The following is a 24,322-nucleotide window of genomic DNA, read 5'->3' as shown; positions in this document are numbered from 1 at the left end:
AACATTATGGCATTAGCAAAAACAAAAATAAACTCGGCACCCAAGCTTTTAGACACATACTGTATATCAGAAGGCTTCCTTCCTTTTTTATCATTAATAATGGGATAATTATTCATTTAACAGTGAAGAATTTAAATACACAATGAGCTATTAAAGCATTAAGATGCTTGGTCCTGTGTGGTAAAAAAAATTATCATAATGAGCATTGAGCGAAGCAAACTAATTAATTACAGCTTTAATACTCTCCTGCTGTTAGCTGTGTACTCTATAAGTTAAATACTGTGAATGTTAAATGGCCCGTGTCGCTGCTATTTTAGAAGTGCTACATACTGTATCTGCCAAAATAATTGACACTGCTAAAAATATTTTGACATTTAGATTTTTTTAATTGAAACAAATCATTATTTAATTTTTTTTTTCTATTTGTTGATAAACTTAGAGATAAAGGTACAGAAAAGAGACAAATTGCCTCAAATGGCTATTTGATCACAAGTTATGTAAATAAAATAAAATATATGCACAGTTAATGATAGCATTGGCCATCTAGAGATGTCAACAACACGGTGGCCTAAACATAATCAAATACATGCTTAATAAACACATGACTTATGAATTTATTGAGGCAACTCAAAAGCATGCAGTTTATAAGTAAACCTATATATTTGTCTATTTGTCTATTTTTAATGCATATTGGCTGCAACCAATTCGTTTGTTTTAATGTGCTGCTATGATGCTATGAGTATGACATATTTGGTTGTGGGTGTATTTTTATTTTTTTTTAAACTCAACTTGTATCTTTGCTACATGGCCAGAAATTCATTTGTGCTGATACGGGTGAAATGGCGCAACAGGAGTTGACATTTGAAATCTGCCGCAGGGGAGATATTCAACCCCATGTTGATTCAAAATTGTGTTTACATTACAAAACTTTCTCCCAAGAAACGACCTGTATTGCTTGTATAACCATAATTATTCAGAACATTTATGTACATTTCTATTCATCAGACAGTAAATAAAAATCAAGAAAACATCAAACCAATATATTTACAAAAACAAGGACATGCCAGCTATGCATGAGCTACGTAATCTTTTGGTAGTATAATCAGGGTAGAGTTAACGGGCACCTACAAATATGCAACCCAAAGACATGCATTACATTTTGCACATAAAAAGAAACATTTATTTGTATGTTTAATGTGCAATATTTAACATCAAGCCTTTATATTTAGATGTGTGTTCATGTATCTTATTATGAAATAGCATTCTTAAAAATATCTGCACATATTTACAAAGCCCATATGCCTGCCACATTGCTAGTTTTAATGCCCTAAAACTAAAATGGTAATTAGATTTGCATGTCTAACACTTTTATGCGGTTTTAATTAGTTTAAAAATAATTGATTTTAATAAATAACCTTATAATTTAAGTTCATTAATAACCTTGGAACAGAAGGTTGTTCTCTCTTTAAAATTTTATGTAAAGACAAAAAGACAGGCACATTAAACCCTGTAATGTCACCTCATGAGTTTTGATTTAAGCTGACTATAAATTCTTTAGCATAGACCTATAAATTATTTATGCAATGATTATAAATGTGTTATAAAAGCCTAGCTTCAGATAAAGTGCTAGCCAAAAAAATGTCACTGCACTGTGTGCACACAGAAAGGAACGAGCAGAGATCCTTTTGTTGAATATCATTATTCATATACTGCTTCTTTTTTACAGTTGAACTGCTATTACAAAGTAACAGATGTGTGAATGGACATAATACAGATGCCTTATTTGTTGGTAATATGTGAATATTATTTTATTTTAAACTGGATAAATAAATAGATTTCTATTTGATGAATAAATATCTATTATATGTATAAAGCATTTTTGTGTTTTGAAATTATCGTGTATCATGATTGGCAAGAAGTAAGCATTCTTCTATTTATTATTATTATTATTATTATTATTATTATTATTATTATTATTATTATTATTATTACTGACAGAAACAACATATATAGGGTATTTTTGGGCTTCTGCCCCTGACACCCTTTAAAAAATCTGAATAAAGTTCTCTCTATTCCCAGCGCTACAGCAGTGTGTGTTTACTCGTAACACCTTCTCCCCTACTTGTCATCAGACTTGAGTGTTGGACCTGTCAGCAGCCCATGCCTGTGTGCAGTGTGTAGTCTTACACACACACAACTAATGCACTAGCACAAGCCATCATTAGTGTTTTCAAGTAGTGCTGCAAAGCTTGTGTGTCGTGTTCAATGCAAATAAGGAGAACAGAAATGATGTATAGTATAAGGCTTTGTTTGTAGTGATGAAACCTTTTTTTTTTTTGTAAAAAGGCCCTGAGGGAAAAACCTAAGCACATTGTCTATAAGTTTATAGATTACTGTATATTTCTGCACCGTGTAGTATGAGGACAGGAGCGAGTCATGTGCCAGATTTTGTGTGTGAGCCAGAGCTTGCTTACTGTGTGCTAGACAACTGCCAAATGTGCGATGTATGCGTGTGTGTGTGGTTGTGTCTGTGTGTGCACATGCATACTTCTGGCAAGGTTGCTATGACTATGGGTGCAGCTTGATAAACTCACTCTGGCATCCACATGTGCAGCACTGTGAGATATTCACACTGAACGTCTCCAGGTTATGTATGTAACCATGGTTCCCTGAGGAAACGAAACGCTGCATCAGAAATGCTTTGGAAACGCCTCTGCGTTGTCCACTTTACAACCAGGAAGCTTAAAAACACATTTAGTGAAACCAGTGCCAGCCTCTAAAAAGAAAAGAAAGCACTGCAGGGATGCATGCAGTGTGGCATAGAGATGCACGTTACATGGTTACGTATGTAACCTGGAGACATTTAATTTCAGGAACTCGAGCTGCTTCAGAAACTCTTTGGGAAAGAGAGTCCAATCAAGCCAGACTGACCAATTCCTGCCTAGTGTAGATGGGCACAGCTAGGGTAAAGGACAGATGGGCCAGTATTTAAACTGAGGTCGAGGCTATAGAACCTGGCAAAAGTCAGCGGGGTGGACCAGCAAGCAGTGTTGCAAATGTCCTGCATCTCGAGGCAGTTTATGTGCCATGTTAGATATGAACTCCCTCAGAGACCTTGAGCGGAGCAGGCATTCATGAATGCTTCCCACCCTGTGGGAGATGGGTCTGTCGTAAGCATTTTACGATGCCCAGAACCTCCCAGCATGGGACCTTGAGTCAGGAACCTTGGATCTCTCCACACATCTAAGACACGTAAGGCTCGCTGTGTGACCTTGGTCGTATGAAGTGGATTGCCCCTCCAGAGAAAACCCCCAGGTCTTGAGCCACCACTGAAGAGGTCTCATGTGCAGGATGCCAAGTGGAACCACATTGGACATGACTGCCATAAGAACCAGCAATCTCTGAAACTGCTTCACAGTGTGAGAATGGACTAGACACAAGCAGGGGACAGATGTGCCCGAATCCCATGCTACGCCTAAGTAAGTGGTCCTCTGTAATGGAAAAAAAGCTATTTTTGGCATTCAGCCTTAACCCCAGTTCCTTCATGTGGGCAACAGCGACATCTCGATGCCAGACTGCCAGTTGCTCTGATTGAACCAATATCAACCAGTTGTTGATATAATTTAGAATGCAGATGCCCTGAAGCCTCAGCGGAACCAGTGCCGCATCCACGCACTTTGTGAAGGTGCAGGGTGAGAGTCATGTCAAGTCATGTTTATTTCTATAGCGCTTTTCACAACAGACATTGTCTCAAAGCAGCTTTACAGAATTTAACAGTTAAGGTGAACGATGTGTATTTACCCATGATGAGCAAGGCATGGTGACTGTGGCAAGTAAAAATTCCCTTAGATGTTATAAGAAATAAACTACTAGTTCTAGGAACTACTAGAAATCTGGAGTTTTGAGATCTCACGGAGCATGACGGATTGTAGCGTGAAACTTAACAGGTAGCTAGTGTAGGGATGATAAAATTGGGAGGGCCAAAGGAAGGACCTGATACCGGTAAGCTTCGGCCCTTAAAGCAAATCTCAGAAACTTTCTGTGAGCTGGAAGAATGGATACATGGAATTATGCATCCGTTAAATCTATGGTCACAAACCAGTCCTTAGATCTGATTTGGGAAACGACCTCTTTCAGGGACAACATCTTGAGTGGCAGGGTTAACGATCGAGCTCCCTGAGGGTGCCGGGGCAGGGTGGCCACTGTATAGTGCGGTAGCATTGCACTGGGTCCCTTTTGGGGGGAGTGTGTGTTGCGATGAACTGTCTTTGCACCTTGCGATGCCAGGAGGTGCCTGGTTGTGGTGGTGGGGGCTGTGCCCACTGAGCAGGCCCACAGGGGCAACGTGGTAGGTAGCGTTGAAATGCTGCCGACTGTTTCTTTGCCTCCTGAAACCTGTTCGATGACCGCCCGTTGAGGCATAGGACTTGCCCTCCAGCACAGTGGTTCTCAGGGGCTTGGTGAGCAGCCCTGGGGATTTAAGGGACTACGCATTGCCCGGGGAATATAGAGACACCCTGGGACTGAAGGGACAGGAGAAAAAAAGCATAGCCCACGACCTGGACACCTCAGTGTGCAGGTCTGGGAAAAAAGGCAAGCCCCGGCACGGACACAGTGAAGTGGGTTGCAGGAAGTGCTTCTGCTGATCGGCTGGCCACTCTATTTCAGGTCACTACCTCTCGGAGCTCCTAGAAAAGGACTGCCTGAGGGGTAGCCTCGGGGGGCACGGAGAACACCATCTCCATTCCCCCATTTTTTTTTTATTTTTAAACATTTTTTACATGTACATTTTATTTGGAATTCTGATTAGACCGATCTTCAGTGATGCACCACAAACAAATAATAATAAAAAAAACAGCTATGAAGAGTTTAGTTTAAAAAAAAAGAACAAACACTATATATTTTGGAGGATCTAGTGGTCTTATGTGTCTGCACACCTGACTTCCACATGGGGTTTGAATCCTGCTGTGCATGAAGTCAGGAGAGGTAGAATGAATATTTAATCATAATATCCTATGAGTCAACAGCAGTGTGTTCTATATGAAGTCTAATGAGTTATTTACACTTGGGCTTTTAGAGTAGGGAAGGTTTTGGGGATTTTGAAATGTAGCTGCATTGGAGATGATTGTGTTTTGCTCTTATATCCTAGAGCTTGGGCATGGGTTTAATTCTGATTCAGTATTATTCAAGTTTCCCGAGAGGAGGACGCAGTCAGAAGACCGGTTGTTGAATGAGGGCAGAATGAGATGAAGAGAAGATAAAATGTTTCTCTGTACAGCTCATTAACCTACCCTCTGTAATTATGGGGTTCTGTAGATCTAATAACAGCACATACAGAGAGAAACAGATACACATGCACATATGCTTGCCTTTTTGTTGTCTGATCGATGAAAGGTCAAGATGTTCTCCAGATCGAAATAATATCTGTATTTACGCGGTGTATTGTAACCATGTAAGAAAAGAATTGCTCTAATTGCATTGACTGCTTTCAAAATACCATAGGCGGACCAGCAGATAGATAAGCAGATAGATAGACTCACTAAGATAGTGAACTGACTATTTTCCTGAGCAGCTTCATTTTAAAATCCCTGTAATCAGCAGCAGTGATTTTGATGTGACAGGATGGCATTAATAATAACTTAGGCTATAGTCTAGTGAGTTTTTAGCTTGAGCCTGTAATAGGCATCTGAAAGTCATTCAGCTTATTCTTTGGATATAGCTTTGAATGTACTGTTTAACTGTTTTTGATACATCAGATACAGTATATCCTTTAGACTAATACCATTAAACCAAGCCCAGCAGCATCTTTAAAACCACACGAAAGATCTGAGGCTAGTCTCTATAACCTACTCTGAATGGATACAGAGAAAGGTTAGGGAAACAACTAGAATGTCAACAAAGCTTATTGCTTAATCTTTATTTTTAGTACTGCTTTTTAGTGTGATTTTTTTTTTTTTTTTAACAAAAACACTACTGGAAATTCAGCCTAAAAGGGGATGTCACTGTGTGTGTTTGTGTGTTTAACAAGCTCCAGCATATTCAGCTCTATTCTATTCTTTATTGCTTTCTCTGTCTCTTTCTGACTCATTGCAGTCACAGAAAGTACAACAGATTATTAATAGTAGGCTGGCACTAATAAGACATATTTGGAATTCATCACACATTACTGTACTTCTGAATTAACCTTTCTTGACAATACCTTCACTGGCACACAACCCCAAAAAGCTGAGCATTGAAAAATATACACATATTTAGGGACACTGAATACATTTCCACATGGTTTCATTCAGATTTATTTGCTGTTAAACAATATATTGACAAATGTGTAGTTTGATCATAAACTGAACATGGGGTGGAGGCAATCTTGCCTAAATGGATCTTTTTTAGTTTATTAAAGTTGTGAGCATGCTGACCCATAAATTTGAAGCATCTAAAAAGTGACAAAGTCAAACAACCATTGCTTTATAGTATCTTTAATTTGAAACTTATTAAAATGAATATTTATTGAAAGTGTGATATAGTGTATATTGTGTGACTCTTGGGTGAGTGAAATGTTGTTTGAAATGACTATGTTGTGATTGACATAACACCAAGGTGTGGGAAACAGGAAATCATCCGAGTCAAACACCAGCAACTAATTCAGAAAAGAATGCCCTGGCTTGTTTACCCTGCAGTTCAGCACCATTTTCTGGTGTCACTGGTGTACACACCCTGTTTAAAGAGCAATTTAGTGCCATCCCCATGGATGAGTGGTCAGTTGCCAAGATGTAATACTATGAGACATTTAACATGACCTGGATGACTGAAAACCTTCCCAGTGTTAGAATCAAATTCAGAGAGGACTGTGGGAAGTAGAGCTGAAATTTTGAAAGTCTGTTTTTCTAACACTCTTGTGCGAATAATAAAATAGTAACTTTAATAAAAGTTTTTTTTTTTTTTTTTTTAACAATAATTATTCAACCAATCATATGACCAAACAAGTAATCAGACAAAAAAAGTAGCATTTTTTCGAAGGTATCCAATTTGTGCGAGAAGTTGGTTTGTTTGGTTGGTTGTTATGCTGAATTTTTTATTTTAAAACTGCAGTTCACCCTTAATATGTGATTCTTCCCTGTTATGTAAAAAACGAAGCCATACAATCCTTCCATAGTTATGTAACTGTATATGATTCGCACACAGGCTTGAAGTATTTACAGTAAATGCCCTTAAGTTGTTATGTGCCTTTGTGCCATAAGCACTAAATGATCGAGCAAAAGTCAACAATTTTAAAGTAGGATCAGTGAAGATCCACAGTAATTACAGTGCTGGATTTGTTCCTCAATAAAAACAGAACAGTGCAGGAGTTTGTTTTGAATGTGCACAAAAGATTGCATCTTGTAGCTCTCTGTCTATCTGTCCTTTTCTCAGTCTTACAATTTTTACTATAATATTTACTACAGAGAATCTTCTTCTTCTTTCGGCTGCTCCCATTAGGGGTCGCCACAGCGAATCATCCGTCTCCATACCACCCTGTCCTCTACATCTGCCTCTTTCACACCAACTACCTGCATGTCTTCCCTCACCACATCCATGAACCTCCTCCTTGGCCTTCCTCTTTTCCTCCTACCTGGTGGCTCCATCTTCAGCATTCTTCTACCAATATAATTCATGTCCCTTCTCTGCACATGTCCAAACCATCTCAATCTCGCCTCCCTCACCTTGTCACCAAAACATCCTACATGCGCTGTCCTCTAATAAACTCATTTCTAATCTTGTCCATCCTCGTCACTCCCAAAGAAAACCTTAACATCTTCAGTTCTGCTACCTCCAGCTCTGCCTCCTGACTTTTACTCAATGCCACTGTCTCTAATCCATACAACATCGCAGGTCTCACCACAGTCCTATAAACTTTCCCTTTCATTCTTGCAGATACCCTTCTATCACAAATCACTCCTGTCACTCTTCTCCACCCACTCCACCCTGCCTGCACTCTTTTCTTTACTTCTCTAACACACTCTCCATTACTTTGCACTGTTGACCCCAGCTACCTGAACTCATTTACTACAGAGAATATTGGATGTAAATTAACTACTTCACTAGTTTAGAGGATTGATAAAAAATTTGAAAACCAAATCAAATAATAGCAATTAAAATGAAAAGCAAATTAAATTAGCTACTCTGTATTAAAATATAATGTATTTAAAATAGAGGAAATGTCATATTAATTCTAATAGCTAGATCTACATTAGTATTGCATAACAAAATGTTTCAGAAATGTTTCAAATGACATTTTATGTCATATAACACACCTTTATTTAATTCTAAGTTAAAGTGATTCCAAAATTTGAGACGTTTTCTTTACATATTTAAAATATAAGAACACTGCTCTGATCTTTTATTCACACAGTTTTTCTTATGGAATATTGGATGTAGTTATGTCTATTTGCAGAATATTTTAAATGGCAAAGACACAAGACTGTATATTAGTATTATATAATACACACACACACACACACACACACACACACACATACACATATGCGCGTGCACGCGTACATATGGTAGGGTTTATTTTTTCCTGTCAGTTTTTGTCAGTGCTTTTTGCTTCTAAGCTGTTGACAATGTATTGTAGACATCTTTGTTGCATGATAGTGTGTGTTGTGGCATTGTGTGTGAATGTCTGTTTGTGTTTGTGTGTTTTTTCTCTCCACCTGCTCATCTCAGAATTTTTAATTTTTATTTTTAAGGTAATTAAGACTATATCTTGATACCATCCAAGCAAAGTCCTGTTTGAAATGGACTTTCCCATGATTAAATAAGAAATCCACAGGTGCAAATATATAATAGAATAATATAAAAAAATATATGTATTTTGTCTGTAGTCCCCTTTAGCTTCATTATATTCTATTTTATTGAAATTCACACTGAATTTATTTATTCAAATTTATCAGCAAGAGCAATCGGTTTCTATTTCATTTGCCTCATTTGTGAGATGAACACATTTAAAACCTCTGAGTAATGTCTGAATTAAAATTCCCAGCAAGGCAGCAGCTCTACTTTTTATTTGTAGTGATTAAAAGGCTGATACTTATATATGCACGTGGATGCTTTTTTTTATATACCTCGGTAAATGATAATGTTGTGCTGATGGCTTTTGATGAGAAATATGCAAATGTGCTTAATAGCATTTAGGCTTGTTTCTACATCTTAGCTTTTACTTTTTCAAACAACTCCGAGTGTATTAAATAGTAAATAATTTATCTATGCACACAGGCAGCATGTGCTGTGAGCTTTAAGGCAGAATTTCAGCTGAAGTTTGAACTCTTTGTATTTAATGAGCTCTGCTGTTTCAGCAAAGAAGTGAGAAAACGAATGCACTGACGATCGTTAATGTCATCCTTTAATATGCTTCACAGTGATGATGTTTTATGATAAAGTCTCTCTCTATGCCTCCCCCCCTCCTACAGCCTCCATTTCTTTGCTGTTTATTGCTAGTGTCAAACTAAGAGACACCAAAGAGAAAGTCACTCACTATTTCACTCACCGTATTTTTCCCCCCAAGTGTGTCTCAGCTGAAAGGAACCAGAAAAGCACAGTGTGAAGCAGCTCAGAGCAGTCCTACAGCTTCCATCTCTTCGCCTGCCTTTCTCACTCCACCACCAACACGTGGGCTATTTATGGAATGGGTAATTTCCATGGGAACTGATGGGAGGCTTATCGGCTTTGGGTCGTTAATGGGAAAGCTTTTGACTTTCTGCTGACAGCGGAAGTGTTGAGCTGCGGCAGCCTCCTATTGTCTCAGTGATAATGGAAAGAACACTTCATCGGCCCTCTAGCACAGCAGGTCAGGGCTGGAGTCTACAGCAGGTTTATTCTGCCCATAATCACTTTGCTGTATTTTATTTATTTATTTATTATTTTTTTGTTAGCGCTGTGCATAGGAATGCAATGCGGCTGTGGTCCACCCACTCTTCTCTCACTTGTAGTTGTGCCTAACTGCAAATTTCTGTAAATCCTGAAACGACACATGCTCAAGAGCCTTTTTTAAATAGAAAGATTCTTTCATTAAACACAGAAGCTGCCAATTTAGTTATGTGAATAAGTAGAGTGGATACATATAGATATAGAAGTATATTTTTCCTTTCTTTTTTTTTTTTTTTTTAGGACCTGAATTAATTCCTCTTCCCCATATTATACTGTTAATGTTTGTTTAAATGCAATGAATGGTTTACTCAAAAAAGAAACTATAGTACTGTACAGTCTTTTATAGAATTAAATATGACATAAAACATAAAGATTAAAACAAAGGAGACAAAGTGTTCTCAGTTGCTGCACATAGCTTCTGAAACAAGTTGTCAAGTCCTCATCAAATCTTAATGATTTTGTCACATCTTAAAGCAAATGTATTTGTTTTATCTTATGACTCAGTATAAAGTCTCTATTTTATCTTTTTGTCTTATCTCTTTGATCTGTTTGTGTCTTTTTATAACTCTGTGCAGCATTTCAGTTTAGTCATTGTTTATAAATGTGCTTTATAGATGAATTGTGATTGACATAATCCAGGATCTTTTGCTCAATTTTTCTAATGCGTTCATGTGTTCAATTCACAGCACTGCCAACTGTCATGGTTGGGTCTTTAAACAAAATCTTTAACCTTTAACATCAGTTTTCTTTGTTCTTTTACTTTCTTTAAATGGCTAATGCTGGGTGATTTTTACTAGGCCTTTGGGATTGTTGCTTGTCAGACTGTACGATTGTCCCCATGTCACACTGTAGAATCTCACTTGTCATAATGTCAGACTGTACGACAGTCAAGACATGTCAAAAACTGACACACAAGAAAAAGACTTGTCGGAGGTTTTACAGCATCAGTCCATGGCACGTTCAGAAGCATGTTCTCTCGCTAATGGTAACTAGCAGCAATCTGTAGCGTAAAATTCGTTCATGACATGCCTTGATGATGATAGAAACAAAGACAACATGAGTGGAGCAAGTCATGGCTCAGCAAAAGAGGACATTATGGTCTTTCAAATCTACAGATCGAACATGAGGTTTTGTTTCGCGCTAATTACATCATCATGTTTGGTGCTTCTATTGGTTCTTGGTTTGATGGTCGTCATAGAAGTCATCACACTGCAGTAAAGTGTCTGAAAACTTCTAACACTGCCAGAATTTTATCGGGGGGCAAAAATTATTGTAACAGCCATTAATCAGTTGTCAAGCCAGCGATGAGCCTAGTATAATAAGAATCATTCAGGATTTCCAAAATTTGTATCAGATGACCAAATCATGACCAAAATCACACAAGTCAAAATCCATTAGATTATGTAGATATGTTTATATTTGCTTATTACCTGCAAATAACAAATATTATAAAAATAATTACAAATTGCTATAAAATTTACTAAGTTTTAAAGTGTGTGATTTATAAATGAACATAACCGGACTAAAAGCAATAGCAATTGTGCATACACAAGAAAATAATCTCAACTAGGGCAGAACTTTCACACATCTATTTAAGATCTTTGAACTTCTAAGTGCAACTTTCTTTGAAAGACCGGCCTCCCCGGGCTGTTGCCATAAACTGGAAAATGGGCCTAGCTTTTATCCCTATCTTCCTTTTTATTATCTGAGATTCAACTCAGTGTCGCTAAATGGATCTCTGAAAGCACTAATCTGCTTTTTCATCTTAGTTTTGAGGTGCCGTTACTGTGCAGGAGTGTAAGAGCTCTCATTGAAGATTAACTGCTCAGGTATAAGTGCAGTGATCATTATCTGATCCCACATTATTGCAGGTTGCCAGCTTTGATTTGTACTGGAACTGAAATTCAGAAAGGACAAAAATATCATAACACACTGTTACCATATGTGAGGCCTAATGAAAAAGGAACGTCAAGTGAATCATGGATTGTTGCCAGCACATTGTGGCGATATGGATTGATTTATGTCCTTTTTTGTGTTCAGGTTCAGCCCGGTGAGTGAGAACGCTCCGATCGGCAGGGCTGTAGGAATGGTTCTTGCGGCGGCTGCAAACACCACCGTGTTCTACTCCATTGTGGGGGGCAATGAGGGGGGTGAGTGAACTGAGAACAGTAAAATAGAATATCACACAACGTGCTCACACACGTATTTGTTTGCATTGCATGTTAAATAAAAAGCATGGCTAATTAATAGTGTGCTAGTTTTCTTCTTACAACAGACTTTAATCAACAGCATCTGTTACATATGCGTGATTATTAATGATTTTCTGTCACATTTCTCTGTGCTCAAAAGAACAACAGCAAATGTTCATGAAACTTTTTGAAACATTTTGTAGACAGCTTAGATTCAGATTTTGTTTTAGTCAGAGATGTTTGTAAATTGACCTCTAAATCTGTTGTTTCACGGATGGATGTGTTTTCTCACAGAGAAGAATTTGTGGTTATAAATATTACAGATGCTTAAGGGAAAACAATGGGTATTGCTTCAGTGTTTCAAGGTTGAATTTAACTAAATAATACAAACTTTGGCTAGACATTCTTTGATACCTGCAACACATAATCTAATCACTCCCATCTCTAAAACATAATGTAATCATACTGACATTCCTTGATGATTATTGTTATATCACAACAACTGCACTTAGAGTTCATATTTATTGTTCTTTTTTTACTAAATAAAGGGTTGTCTGTGGTTATCGCATCTACACGACAGAAACAATGGATAGAGATTAGGTTGAAAAAAATACGGCAGTATTTCGTTACACTCTTATACTTCTTTTAAAGTCCTCTGCATCACCCTTTTCTGACACAAGCTTTCCTGAGTCATTTATAAGCTCTGGTTCCTGGAGCTGTGTGCCCTTGCTCATTTTCCTTAGGGAGTGTTCTCAGCACTGTTTAAACTGACCCTGGCTGTAAGTAATCATTTTTGCTGTGGCAGTGCTCATTTTTATCAGTAGCTGAATACTGACTTTGCAAAATATACAGATAGAATTAAATATTATATTTTAACCATTGGTTGTTTTTTTTTTTTTATTTTGCTGTTTTGGCCATCCACTAACAGCTACCAACAGGGCAGGGTGACAACGATTACATTTATGGGCTACTATTCAGGGATACTTATATAAATGCTTTGAAATCTCAAAGTCAGTAAATTCATTATGATTCTGGCTCATAGACTAACCCAACCCAACTCATAACACTTACTTCTAAATACTACTTTAGTCAATACTCTCTGTCAAATTAACCTGGCTGCTGTGTTTTTTATTATTATAATTTTTTGCTTATTTTACGTCACTGAGCAGAGTAGCACACTTTAGGCAAAAGGCTATCTTTATGATCTCACAGATGGCCAAAACTGACTAGTGCTGCTTTGATGAATCCCTCCCACCTCCAGAACACTCTGGACTCACATCTTTATGAATTAAACTCAGAATCTTTCGGCAAAGAGAGTGTCTCTCCATGTTTCTCTGACTCATCAAATCTCCTGTGAAATATTCCTTTATAATTTTTTGTGTGTTTTTCAGGTGAGTTTCGAGTGGATAACCGCACTGGAATGATTTACACGGCGAAGCTACTCGACTACGAGACGCGCACCAGCTATGAGCTCCGTCTGCAGGCTGACTCTCTGGCCCTTGTTCTGGCCAACCTGCGTGTGCCTTCCAAAAGTAAGCGCCATGCAAAAGGTCATAAGCGATACGAAGCAGCACCAGCAGCATTCTCAGTCAGACATCACTGCTGTTGCATTGTCGTAGGCTGAGGCAAGGAAAGCTGCAGGCACGGCTATCTCCCTCTTTCCACCTGCTCCTTGCTTTATCTGCGTTTCTGCTCAAACAAACGGCTGCCCGCCTGCCGAGAGCTTTTTATTAAAACTTTATTGATGTGTGTTAAAAGGATCAGAGCGAAACAGGACTAGCATCACATAAGTAAGATTGTCACAGGCCAATTAGTCAGGATTCACACACACACATACGCCTACACACACATTAAAGCGCACTTTGCCACAAATAACAGCGTGAACTTCATGATGCAGTGTTAATGGTTTGAATCAATTTGGGTCTAGATTTTTTTTTTTTTTTAGCTTTGCATGGAGACTGAAAATGCACTTAAAGCCCACTCAAGAACACCTACAGGGGGCAGTTATTCTGCTGAATATTATTGCATGTAGTCTCTTAATGTAGCAGTGTGTGCATGTGTTTATGTGTGTGGGGACAGTATGATTGTTGAACTCTTACAGCATTCCGTTTTCAGTTTTAACAATACTGTTACTTTTTTCTGTCTAATTATAAGATATGATTAATAGCACTTTGTTAGTCACATTCCGCCGGTTGGTTCCGGGTCCACAGCCACATGATTTTTGACTTGCCCAGTGGAAGACGATAAAATGCTCATGGCAGTACATATTTCTCAGCTCTACTCTTGCATAGAGGTTGAGCCGGCTTTGTGTACATATTTATTCTGTGCACCTCAAACTCTAACTGTGACAAATAGGTTCAGCAGTTTTTCACACTGAGTGCTGTTTCTAACCCTGTCTCTCTGACTCCTTTTGTGTTTTTGTGTGCATAAACGGAAAATAATACACAGCGAACACAGCCAGGGTGTTTATCAACGTGCAGGATGAGAACGATCATCCTCCAGTGTTTACAGAGTCCCTGTACATTGGCGGAGTAACTGAAGACACTAAGACCTTTACGTCGGTTCTGAAGGTTATTGTGAGTATCCTGTTTTTCAAGTCTCTGTGTTCAAGAACAAGAGAAATTTTGTTGTTGTTCCCGGTTGTGACCTTTTCTCTGTTTTTGCAATAAGTTGGCATGTGTATGTGCTAGTTGCTAGCTGCATACAGTACGTGATTGTTAGAGTACTGAACTTTTCTCTCCAAAGACAAGTTCGCCTGCCATCACCGCTCCAGTGCCACCCACCTGTGCCTCCACTCTGTTCCTGTCCAATTAGACCCTGTCCTCTACTTTCACTATAAAAATTCACCCTCTCAAAGGTTTTGCTACTGCCTTTCTCTCTAATAGTCTCTCCTTCAGACCCCCACACATTTACGAACCTTATATAAATAAATCACATTTGACATGTCACAAGCTGCCTTTTAGCTTTACTAAGCTAATAAAAAGTAAATAAATTAGATGATTACATAACATTAATTGTTTAACTAATTGAAAGCAGATGCACCTTGTTTTTGGTTCAAATTAAATTAAGACTCTAGCAATTACTAATGATCACAAAAAGTCCTGAAACAGGAACGCTCTGTGTGTTGTAAAGGAAACAAGAGAAAGAGAAAAGCATTCTTTAATAACTCCTACAAAAAATGCTGAGAAAGAGTAGCCTCAGCTATCCAGAGCAGCTAAGTGGAGAAAAGGTATTCTTGAAAATTAATCTCATTTTGTTAGTCTCTCTTGCTGAAACACTAGTTCAAAACGAAAATATCAGTTTTCATTATGACAACTGTTTCCTCAAAACATTATCACATAAAATGTAGACTTTGCCTGCTTGCAAAGATAAAAATCTAGTTTAAATATGTCCAGTTCCGATAACAAAATTTGAGTTATTCTATTTCACATTAATTTCAAACTCCATTAACTTCATTAACTCCATTTGCTTCCATTGTTTAAGGTTGCTACTCGGATGGCTTTTGGAAAACTAAACCCAAAGCTATTTCTAATAACTAACCTAAATCTAAACAACTATTTCAAAGCACTTATTCCAACAGGTGTCAGATGTCAGAAAAGCTGCATTCATCAATTATTCTGTCAGGTTGACATAAAACACATACAGTGGTGGTTTCATTGACACTGTACTCTGTATGACATTTTTCAGGCTGACTTACATTACAACATCAAGTACTGACTTTGTAGCTCTTGTATATCTGCCACGACAGAGCCACACATGGGTGACAAAGTGACACAACAAACTCACTGTGATGTGGAATCAATATGACAGAAAACATGACAGTGTTGACAATATAATGACATAGTGGGTTATGCATGCAGTATGTTTTCAATAAAAAAAAAAAAAAATCTGAATTGCTGAAATTATACTTACGTCACTCAAGATGCTGAAAACATATACATAGCAAATTTCAGTGCCACGATACTGAATGATCAATTACACACAAAAATGTACACAGCAGAACAACAAAAATATTATTAGCCTAGAAATAATAAATTGATATCACTTGACAGTTTTTCGACTTTGGCATTGATAGTGGTACTGAATATTGCTGATATTGCTATATGGCCAAAAGTATGTGAAAGCATCAGCTGCATGTGTTTTTTGGAAGACAAGAACACAATTGTTGAAAGCACACAGTTGTATTAATCCCTTTGTATGATTTTAACATCAAAAGTTCCCTTCACTAAAAACTAAGAGGTCAAGCACAAATCTGTTCCAACATGACAGTGTCCCTGTGCACAAAATGAGCTCCATGAAGACATGGTTTGCCAAAGTTTGGAGGTGACAATAAACCCACTTATAATACTATTAGTCTGAGTGCCAGGCCCTTTTGTTCAACTTTATCAAACCATTCAGATTTAGACTTTTGTGTCTATTACTATATATATGCACACACTTTGGGGCTGGTTGAGTGGTGAGTGGTTTGTGAATGGGAGGTTAGGGCCTGTGGAAGTGTGTGGTAAGGATCTTACATGGATGGGAGCTCTCCTGCCTCTTTTTTGTAAGGCATTCCACAGTGGAAATTATTCTGAAATAGGATGTTATTTACGTCATGTTTCCACATCCTTTTGACGTTATACTCTGTCAATCATATATCAGACCGTTTATATGGAAAATAAATATGGAAAACTATGGTGTATTTAGCTTTTAAAAAGGGTTTTCCATATGGCAGATGATACAACGCTTTTCACTTCACCTGACTCTTTCCAATTCTTATATGAAAGGTCAGGATTCTGCACTCAGTGCAGCTCTTCAAACAGCAGGACAGTGCAGTCTCCAGAGTGGTAACCATAGTGACAGCAAAGTGAAGCACAGACAGTGCTCACCCACGGTGAATTGTTCTATTTGTTAGCACAGGCTAAATATCAGAAAAAAATTAAAATACAAATATTTTACTCTAAGCTCTATCTGGATGGAATTAGTTTCTCAAAGTGAAAAGGGGTGCATAATGTTGCATATAACAATGTTTTATTTATTTGTTTGTTTGCTTGCTTGTTTATCAATTTTAACATTACAACTCTCAAAATGAGTTAAATAACTAAATATTGCTTGATATTGTAGAAAATGTGAATATAAAGTGGCTTTGTACTTGTTCCTGACAGCATTTAATTAGCCTGTGTCAACGCACTGGTTTTGATTGATTTTCAAGTTATACAATCCATACTAAATATGTAGTTGAGAGATTCCTTGTTCATTGTTTCCTGATGCAGGAAGAGATTTGGGTACACAAAAGTTGGCAAGTAGCAGAGGTAAAAAAAAAACTTATTCCAATGCAAGATTTAGTATCTGCCAGCAAAATAAATCGATCCAGACAGGACTACAGGACTAAAATTATCAGAAGAGTGCAGAGTTGATAAAAAATTAATAAATAAGAGCAGGTAATTTAAGCATGTAAGTTTCTTAGAGGAGGTTGGAGAGTGCCATGGACAATATGGACAAATATAAATCTCAGAAAATCCTCTGTAAATGATGAAATTGCTCCAGGTCACAATATACATCTCAATACTTTCAAACCAAACTTCAGCAGCATTTCTAGTAGCTCACGGGTAATTTTATAAATCACTGGTTGTACTGTCCGTATATGCAACTGTTTTAATTGTACCTATATAAACATACCTATAGAATTAGACTTCATAATTATTATTGTAGGCCTGCTCGACCTACAATGATGACACTTACTCTTTATGACAGGTGGTGGTTTTGGAGCAAGCATTTATAATAATTTATTTAGGTTTATGACAGTTATGTAGGTGTAGGTTCTCCAGTCACTGTCCTTGAGAATATTTTGTCCTAGTTTATAGCTTTAAAGCACACATGCACACATTTTTTTTATTCTATTCTGAACACCAGTTCAGCTGCAGTTCCTCACAAAAACTTGTAGTGCTGCTGAATGAAAGCTTTGTGAGAATTTTTAATTCCATAGGGAATAGCTTCTTGTTTTTATTGACTTTTCACATTCATATGCAACCTCTTGTTCTTGCTTGTTTTTTTTTTTTATGTCTTGGTAGGAATGAATACTCCAGTTTTGACACTGATTGCTCAAAAGGTTCTTATGTATATTTGTGTGCATTTGTGTAGGCTACAGATATAGACACTGGGAACTACAGTAAGATGACTTACAGGCTAATCATCCCCCCAACTCCTGAGGGTCAGGACAGCTTTGTCATCGAGCAATACACCGGCATCATCAAAAGTGCCATCATGTATCGAAACATGCGGCGTTCTTACTTCAAATTCGAGGTCATTGCCACTGATGATTATGGGAAAGGTCTGAGCAGCAGTGCTGAGGTGGTGGTAAGTGGGAGTATGGATATGTCTGAATCAGAATGCATTGGCAAAATAACATTTTATTTACAGGGAATATTTTTGGCAGTTGCTCCAGGTTCAGAAATATAATACAATGAACAGCTTTGCACATTTGAAATATGAATGTAATTTTCCAATGTTAAATAAGCTAAGAAAGACAAAAAACATGTAATATGTAGTAGTAGCAGACAATAATTATAGAAACCTATATTTACATTTATGGCGTTTATCAAACATCCTTATCCAGAGTGACGATAAAAAGTGCTTTTATTTACTCTTCTTTTTTGGGGGGGAAGGGTGGGGGTACCAGCCATGATCTTTCATACCCCCCAGCAAATGTGCAGTTCCACCCCTGAGTCAGTCCAGTTGAACTTGAAGATTTGGGGGCATTTTGTACCGAAGGGTTAGACAGTGCTCTGCACCATCATTAAAACATCAGCTAAAAGTCTGTTATCTATTGTAAAATGGTGTTTGATGTCCCAAATATAGTTCCATGATCATGAAAATCTATGTACGTAGTAAATTAAAGTCTATATCCAGCATTAAAGGATTTATGCAAATGTAACATTTTTACATACTATGAAGTATTTAAACAAGAAACAATGAATCCAAATAATTCTACTTGTACCAATATGTTTATTGAGAGAAATCGTAGCATGGTTTTGTAAATAAAAGCTTTTTTTTTTTTTTTTCCTTGGATTTATAGGACACCATGTATGTTGTTTTTCTCTTTAGTTTGTCACCCATGTGTATCTTGATATCTTGAGCATTCAGGTGTGTGTGTGTGTGTGTGTGTGTGTGTGTGTGTGTGTGTGTGTGTGTGCGGTGCGTGTGTCTGCACGGCTCTACAAGAATGAATAAATGAATAAATAAATAAATAAATAAATAAATAAATAAATAAATAAATAAATAAAAAACAAAACAATCCACACTTGTTAGAGCAGCAATAAATTTACATTTGTTTGCTGTCAAGTAAATCGATTTTCCCCCTAATTGCATCGTTCTGGTACTTATGCAGTCAGTGAATTGTGCATTTCCATAAAAGCAATGGAGCTAATAAGTCACTGATAGAATAAAAGGGTTTCCAAGAGAATTGTTAGCATGTGTTATGTATGATAAAAAGGGAGCAGAGGGATGCATGTGCTCAAATCGTTGTTTGTTAATAAATTGTTCTCAGGTGTATGTGTTCCTTTTCGGCAAACAGATTTAAAACAAAGCCTGCTTTATGGCAGAAAGATCTCTACAGAAGTGCAAGTAGAATAATTCAAATTCTCTCTGTTTCTCTCTCTCTTTTACTTTTTTGTCTCTCAGGTGTCAGTGGTGAATGCGTTGGACATGCAGGTAGTTGTGTCCAATGTGCCGCCTACAGTAGTGGAAGAGAACAAAGAGCAACTTGTCAGGTGATGCTTCTGGAACTGGACTGGAGCAGAACATCTCTGCCACTCTAATTGTTCCTATTTATGCATTCTATCAGACTGCGAGGACATGTCAAATATATTGCGAATGAAATCAGTTCCAATAAGCATACCCTTGATAATGTAATTACAGATTAGGGATTGCACTTTTACCATGAAAATCAGTATAAGCAAAGTTACCAAATCGAACATCTGAAATATAAAATTTTCAATGCAATGTTGATGAAGCAAATTTACATTTTATATCAGTTTGCACACTGATTGGGTGCTTTTTGTTTGTCTACCTTTATTCTACTTTTGATTCAGACTATGTACTTTAATAGCCAAACATTATAACAGTTTTCAGAGAAGCTGTTCAGTTACTGTTGATGAGAGCACATTATTCATTTATTTATTCATTATCACTGTAGGGATAGTTTGGATATAAAAATGCTAGAAATAATGGATTTAAAAATGCTGGATTGGTTTTGTAGCAAGCTTACCACTAGGCATTAAAATAAGAATCATCTATATTCCATGAAACTATAAAATTTATCTCGATTTTATTTTTAAGTAAGTCCACTGTGAGGCCTTGTGACATGATTTTCATTCCCTCGGTTGCCAGTGTGAGGAATTGGATATGTAGAGAGGTTGCCTGATGCAATTTCTATGTCTTTGTTATATAACTTTTCTACAACTGCATTCAATGTTTTAGGGTCTCTCCATTGACTTTGTTTTCTGACAGAGATACAGTTGTTTAAGTCATGGACACTGACATTTGGCTGTGCACTATATTTCCAGCAGCAAGATTTGTATTTGACATTGAAGAAAATATTTTTTGTCTATAGATGTTATAAGTTACAACCTCAGCTGTAGAGCATTACAGAGCTTCATATATGAGGAAATAAAGAAATGCATCTATTGTGTATTGTGGCCAAAGTCTGAGTGAGTTTTATTGCTTATTGCATTGTTGATCGCAGAATTCTCGAGCGTTATGTGCAGGACCAAATCCCTGGAGCTAAAGTGATAGTGGAATCCATCGGACCACGGCGGCATGGGGAAGGATATTCATTAGAGGACTACAGCAAATCAGACCTGCAGGTGTACGCGATCGACCCTCTCACAAACAGGGCTATATCTCGACAAGAGCTTTTCAAGTAAGCGGGGAACATACAGTACATGAAGAAAACCAACACTCACGTGGTCCAAACTAATAACAATCAGAAAATCAGCTGAAGCTGTTCAGCTGTGCTCTTTAAGGCCTGATAACCCTGGGAAAATTGGCTGTTTTAAATTTGTCATTATTTCAAATGTGTTAAATTATTTCTTTATAATAATAATGATAACAATAATAACTATTATTATTGTTATTATTGTTATTATTATTATTATTATTATTATTATTATTATTATTATTATTATTATATGTAGCACTTACTATCTGTTTAATATAAAAATGCATTAATATTATTCATTTATTTACACCATTTAGCAGATGTAGTAATTCATTTTATTATCCAAATTATTATTAACTAAATTATGATTATTATTTTAATTGTACAAAATGACTTAGTACTCAGAACAGTAGTAGGATATTTCAGTAAACATTAAGGTTATTATTTCAGGATGCAGTTTTGCTGACATGTCTGCCAACAAAATGAGGCACAACAAGCGAAATTTCAGAAGCAATTTTTTTCCATATTTGGAATGATAAGCTCTGAATCTCATAATTGGGGTGACATGATCTTAATTTAATTTTAAGTGTTTTTGTCATCTGAGCTCATTCGACTTTTCACTACTGTCAATAAAAGGGCCACTGTATTACACCATTAAGCTCTGTGTTACTATTTACCCATGTAGAATAAGTAGATAATGAAAGTGCAATCTTTATTTATTTTGAAACCACTACAGTTAATAAGATTTATAACTGCACAGCATTTATAAAGAGCTTGTAATTCAAACATAGAACTTTTCCAGCAAAATATTCATAACATAGTTTGCATATTTACTAATACTAAAGTTACTGAATGACGATAGCAGTAGTAATCTTAATAACTTAGCAGCCAGTTTTTGTGGGAATTATGTATGTTCTTGATTCTGATGATTGCAGTGTGTGAATCAAACTTTACCAGAGATTGGCCTGAAATGCAAATTCCCAAGTTGCCTGAAATGTAATTATAAAGGTAGTTTACACTCGTACACACAAAACACCTTGTGTGATGTAATTAACTTTGACAAGGGTCAATTTGTGAGTGTCAGAACCTAAACCTTAAAGCTATTGTTAATTATTTAATCAACACCTTCTAGAAAGCTGTCAGATTCATCCCAATTCATTCAACATTCAATGTATAAAGTGTTTTTTCAGAATACTTGATTCCAAGGAATTAAAGGCTCAATGAATTAACACCAACAGCTTTACTATTAGTAGAGATGCAACACATGTGTACATAACTCTTTCTCTCTCTCTCTCTCTCTCTCTCTCTCTCTCTCTCTCTCTCTTTCTATTAAAAATCATTTTATTGAATGTATTCTTATCATTTTACCATACCTGTATGTGATTTATATTTAACAAACTGTATATAAAATAAATGGAAAAAAAAAACCTAACGGATATTTGTATCTATTTTGTCAATTTTGCACTGACCGAATTAATGACAATATCAATGACAGATTTAACTGACTATGGTATAAGCAGGATAATCCACAGCTAGGTGTGCGTTACACAATTTGAATGCGCAACACAGAAGGGGAATAACAGTAAAGCAGGGTGGATTATCCTGCTTATACCATGGTCATTTGCCAGCATTAACAAGTTAAAGCTTTATATATGCATTAAAATAGCTGTGGATTATCCCTTACATAATCCTTTCCAGCTGCTCTTCTACTGGCATTCTTAAATGTAGTTGAACCCATAAATAGTATTAAATACCAATGCACCTATTATCCTGAATGTCAGTAGTTACTGTATGTTGGTAAAATCTCTGTATTTTTTTGGCAGGTTTCTGGATGGTAAGATTCTGGACATTAATAAAGAGTTTCAGCCATACCTGGGTGAAGGCGGGAGGATTTTGGAAATCCGCTCTCCAGACATTGTGGCCACTGTGAAGAAAGCTGCTCAGGCTGTGGGCTACACAGAGGGTGCACTACTCGCCCTTGCCATCATCATCATCCTCTGCTGCATCCCTGCCATTCTCATCATCATGGTCACATACAAACAGTGAGTAATGGTTTGGGAAGTAGAAAGCAGACAGCAGGAATTTCATGATAAAATGGATCGACAGGAATTATGAAGTAATCATTTTATATTTGTAAACCCACCATTATAACAAAGCTTGAGTGGTATAAAGTCTGTCTGAAGAACTAAAGGAAGAAGATAGCTAACACTAAATAAACAAAAGGGAAAGAGAACAGGTGATGGACAATGACAGAAATAGCATGAAATTGGTCTGAATGAGTGCCAGGTATGAAGCAGGGTGTTTCTGTGTAATTAGACATTCTAACAGGCATATCTCCCCACCAGCACCATGTGAAAGCAGATTAATTACAGGCGTTTGTGACTGATCTGATGAATTCTTTATTCTCGACACACTGCTTTGTCTCACCTCAGCCAACATCGCAACAATACAGCATCTGTCTGTGCAGCTCTCCTCCAACAATTCCTTGCTCCAGGGAGATAAATAAGAGACACAGAGACAAAGACGAAAACATCTACAGTAGGTCCACAGGGCTTCCCGGTCTCATGCACAGATTCAATTAAACACGGTGCAATACAGTTTTAGTACTAGAATACGCCCTTTTTCAGCTAAAGACATTTTGACAAAGCAGTTTTACAGAAGAACGTTAGAGGCAAGATGGCAAGAGGCAGAAAACGCTGACTAAAAAGGGGGTTTCATCATCTTCAGTGTACACTGAAAATTGTATCTCCAAAACACTTTTTTTGTTGTTGTTGTTGTTGTTGAAAACACAAATTGCACAATTAATCAATTAATGGCGTATTTGAAACTAAATTTCTAGTTATGTCAATATTTGCATAAAGAAGGTACCCATAATCAGAGCTGGATTATGAAGATTTACAGATTCAATCATTTACTTTACTAGAATTACTTTCGTTGATCCTTTCAGGTTGCCAGATATTTGCTGAGTAGATTTTTACAAGCACTTGCCTTTAAGCCCAAAATGCAGACATTTTTTTTGTTTATCTAAAAGATTGTAATATTGGAGTAATTTCTCCAAATAAGATGTTGTTTCTCTCAATGTTCCCTTTTTGTATTTTGTATTTTCTCTAATTTTAATTTGTATTTAGAGGCAGTTTAAAGGGTAAAGTGACTAAGCAATAGCAACATATGAATTTATGCAATATTAGCTTTAAATTACATTTTGTAGATAATTATAGTGAATTAATTAAAGATAAGCAAACAAAAACACAAATCACCATGGTCAGAAGTGTAGTTCACTGGAACGCAATATAGCTTTACCACTGTCTGAATA

At 36.8% G+C, this 24,322-nt stretch overlaps 1 protein-coding gene across 6 annotated transcripts in view; it reads left to right on the top strand.

The window, feature by feature from the left end:
• Positions 1-24,322, top strand: part of pcdh15a (protocadherin-related 15a) — a 200,128-nt gene that overhangs the window by 153,970 nt on the left and 21,836 nt on the right. For all 6 annotated transcript variants that reach the window (XM_046834051.1, XM_046834068.1, XM_046834042.1 and 3 more), the window contains 7 exons: positions 11,944-12,053; positions 13,484-13,624; positions 14,541-14,668; positions 18,213-18,428; positions 19,752-19,840; positions 20,815-20,991; positions 22,833-23,051. In XM_046834051.1, coding sequence (XP_046690007.1) covers positions 11,944-12,053; positions 13,484-13,624; positions 14,541-14,668; positions 18,213-18,428; positions 19,752-19,840; positions 20,815-20,991; positions 22,833-23,051 — 1,080 coding nt within the window. The remainder of the gene's footprint in view (positions 1-11,943; positions 12,054-13,483; positions 13,625-14,540; positions 14,669-18,212; positions 18,429-19,751; positions 19,841-20,814; positions 20,992-22,832; positions 23,052-24,322) is intronic.

The sequence above is a fragment of the Silurus meridionalis genome, chromosome 2 (genome assembly GCF_014805685.1).
Source record: "Silurus meridionalis isolate SWU-2019-XX chromosome 2, ASM1480568v1, whole genome shotgun sequence".
In the NCBI taxonomy this organism is placed as follows: Eukaryota; Metazoa; Chordata; class Actinopteri; order Siluriformes; family Siluridae; genus Silurus; species Silurus meridionalis.
The sequence above is the reverse complement of the archived record's forward strand: the minus strand, read 5'-3'. Positions and strand labels throughout refer to the sequence as shown.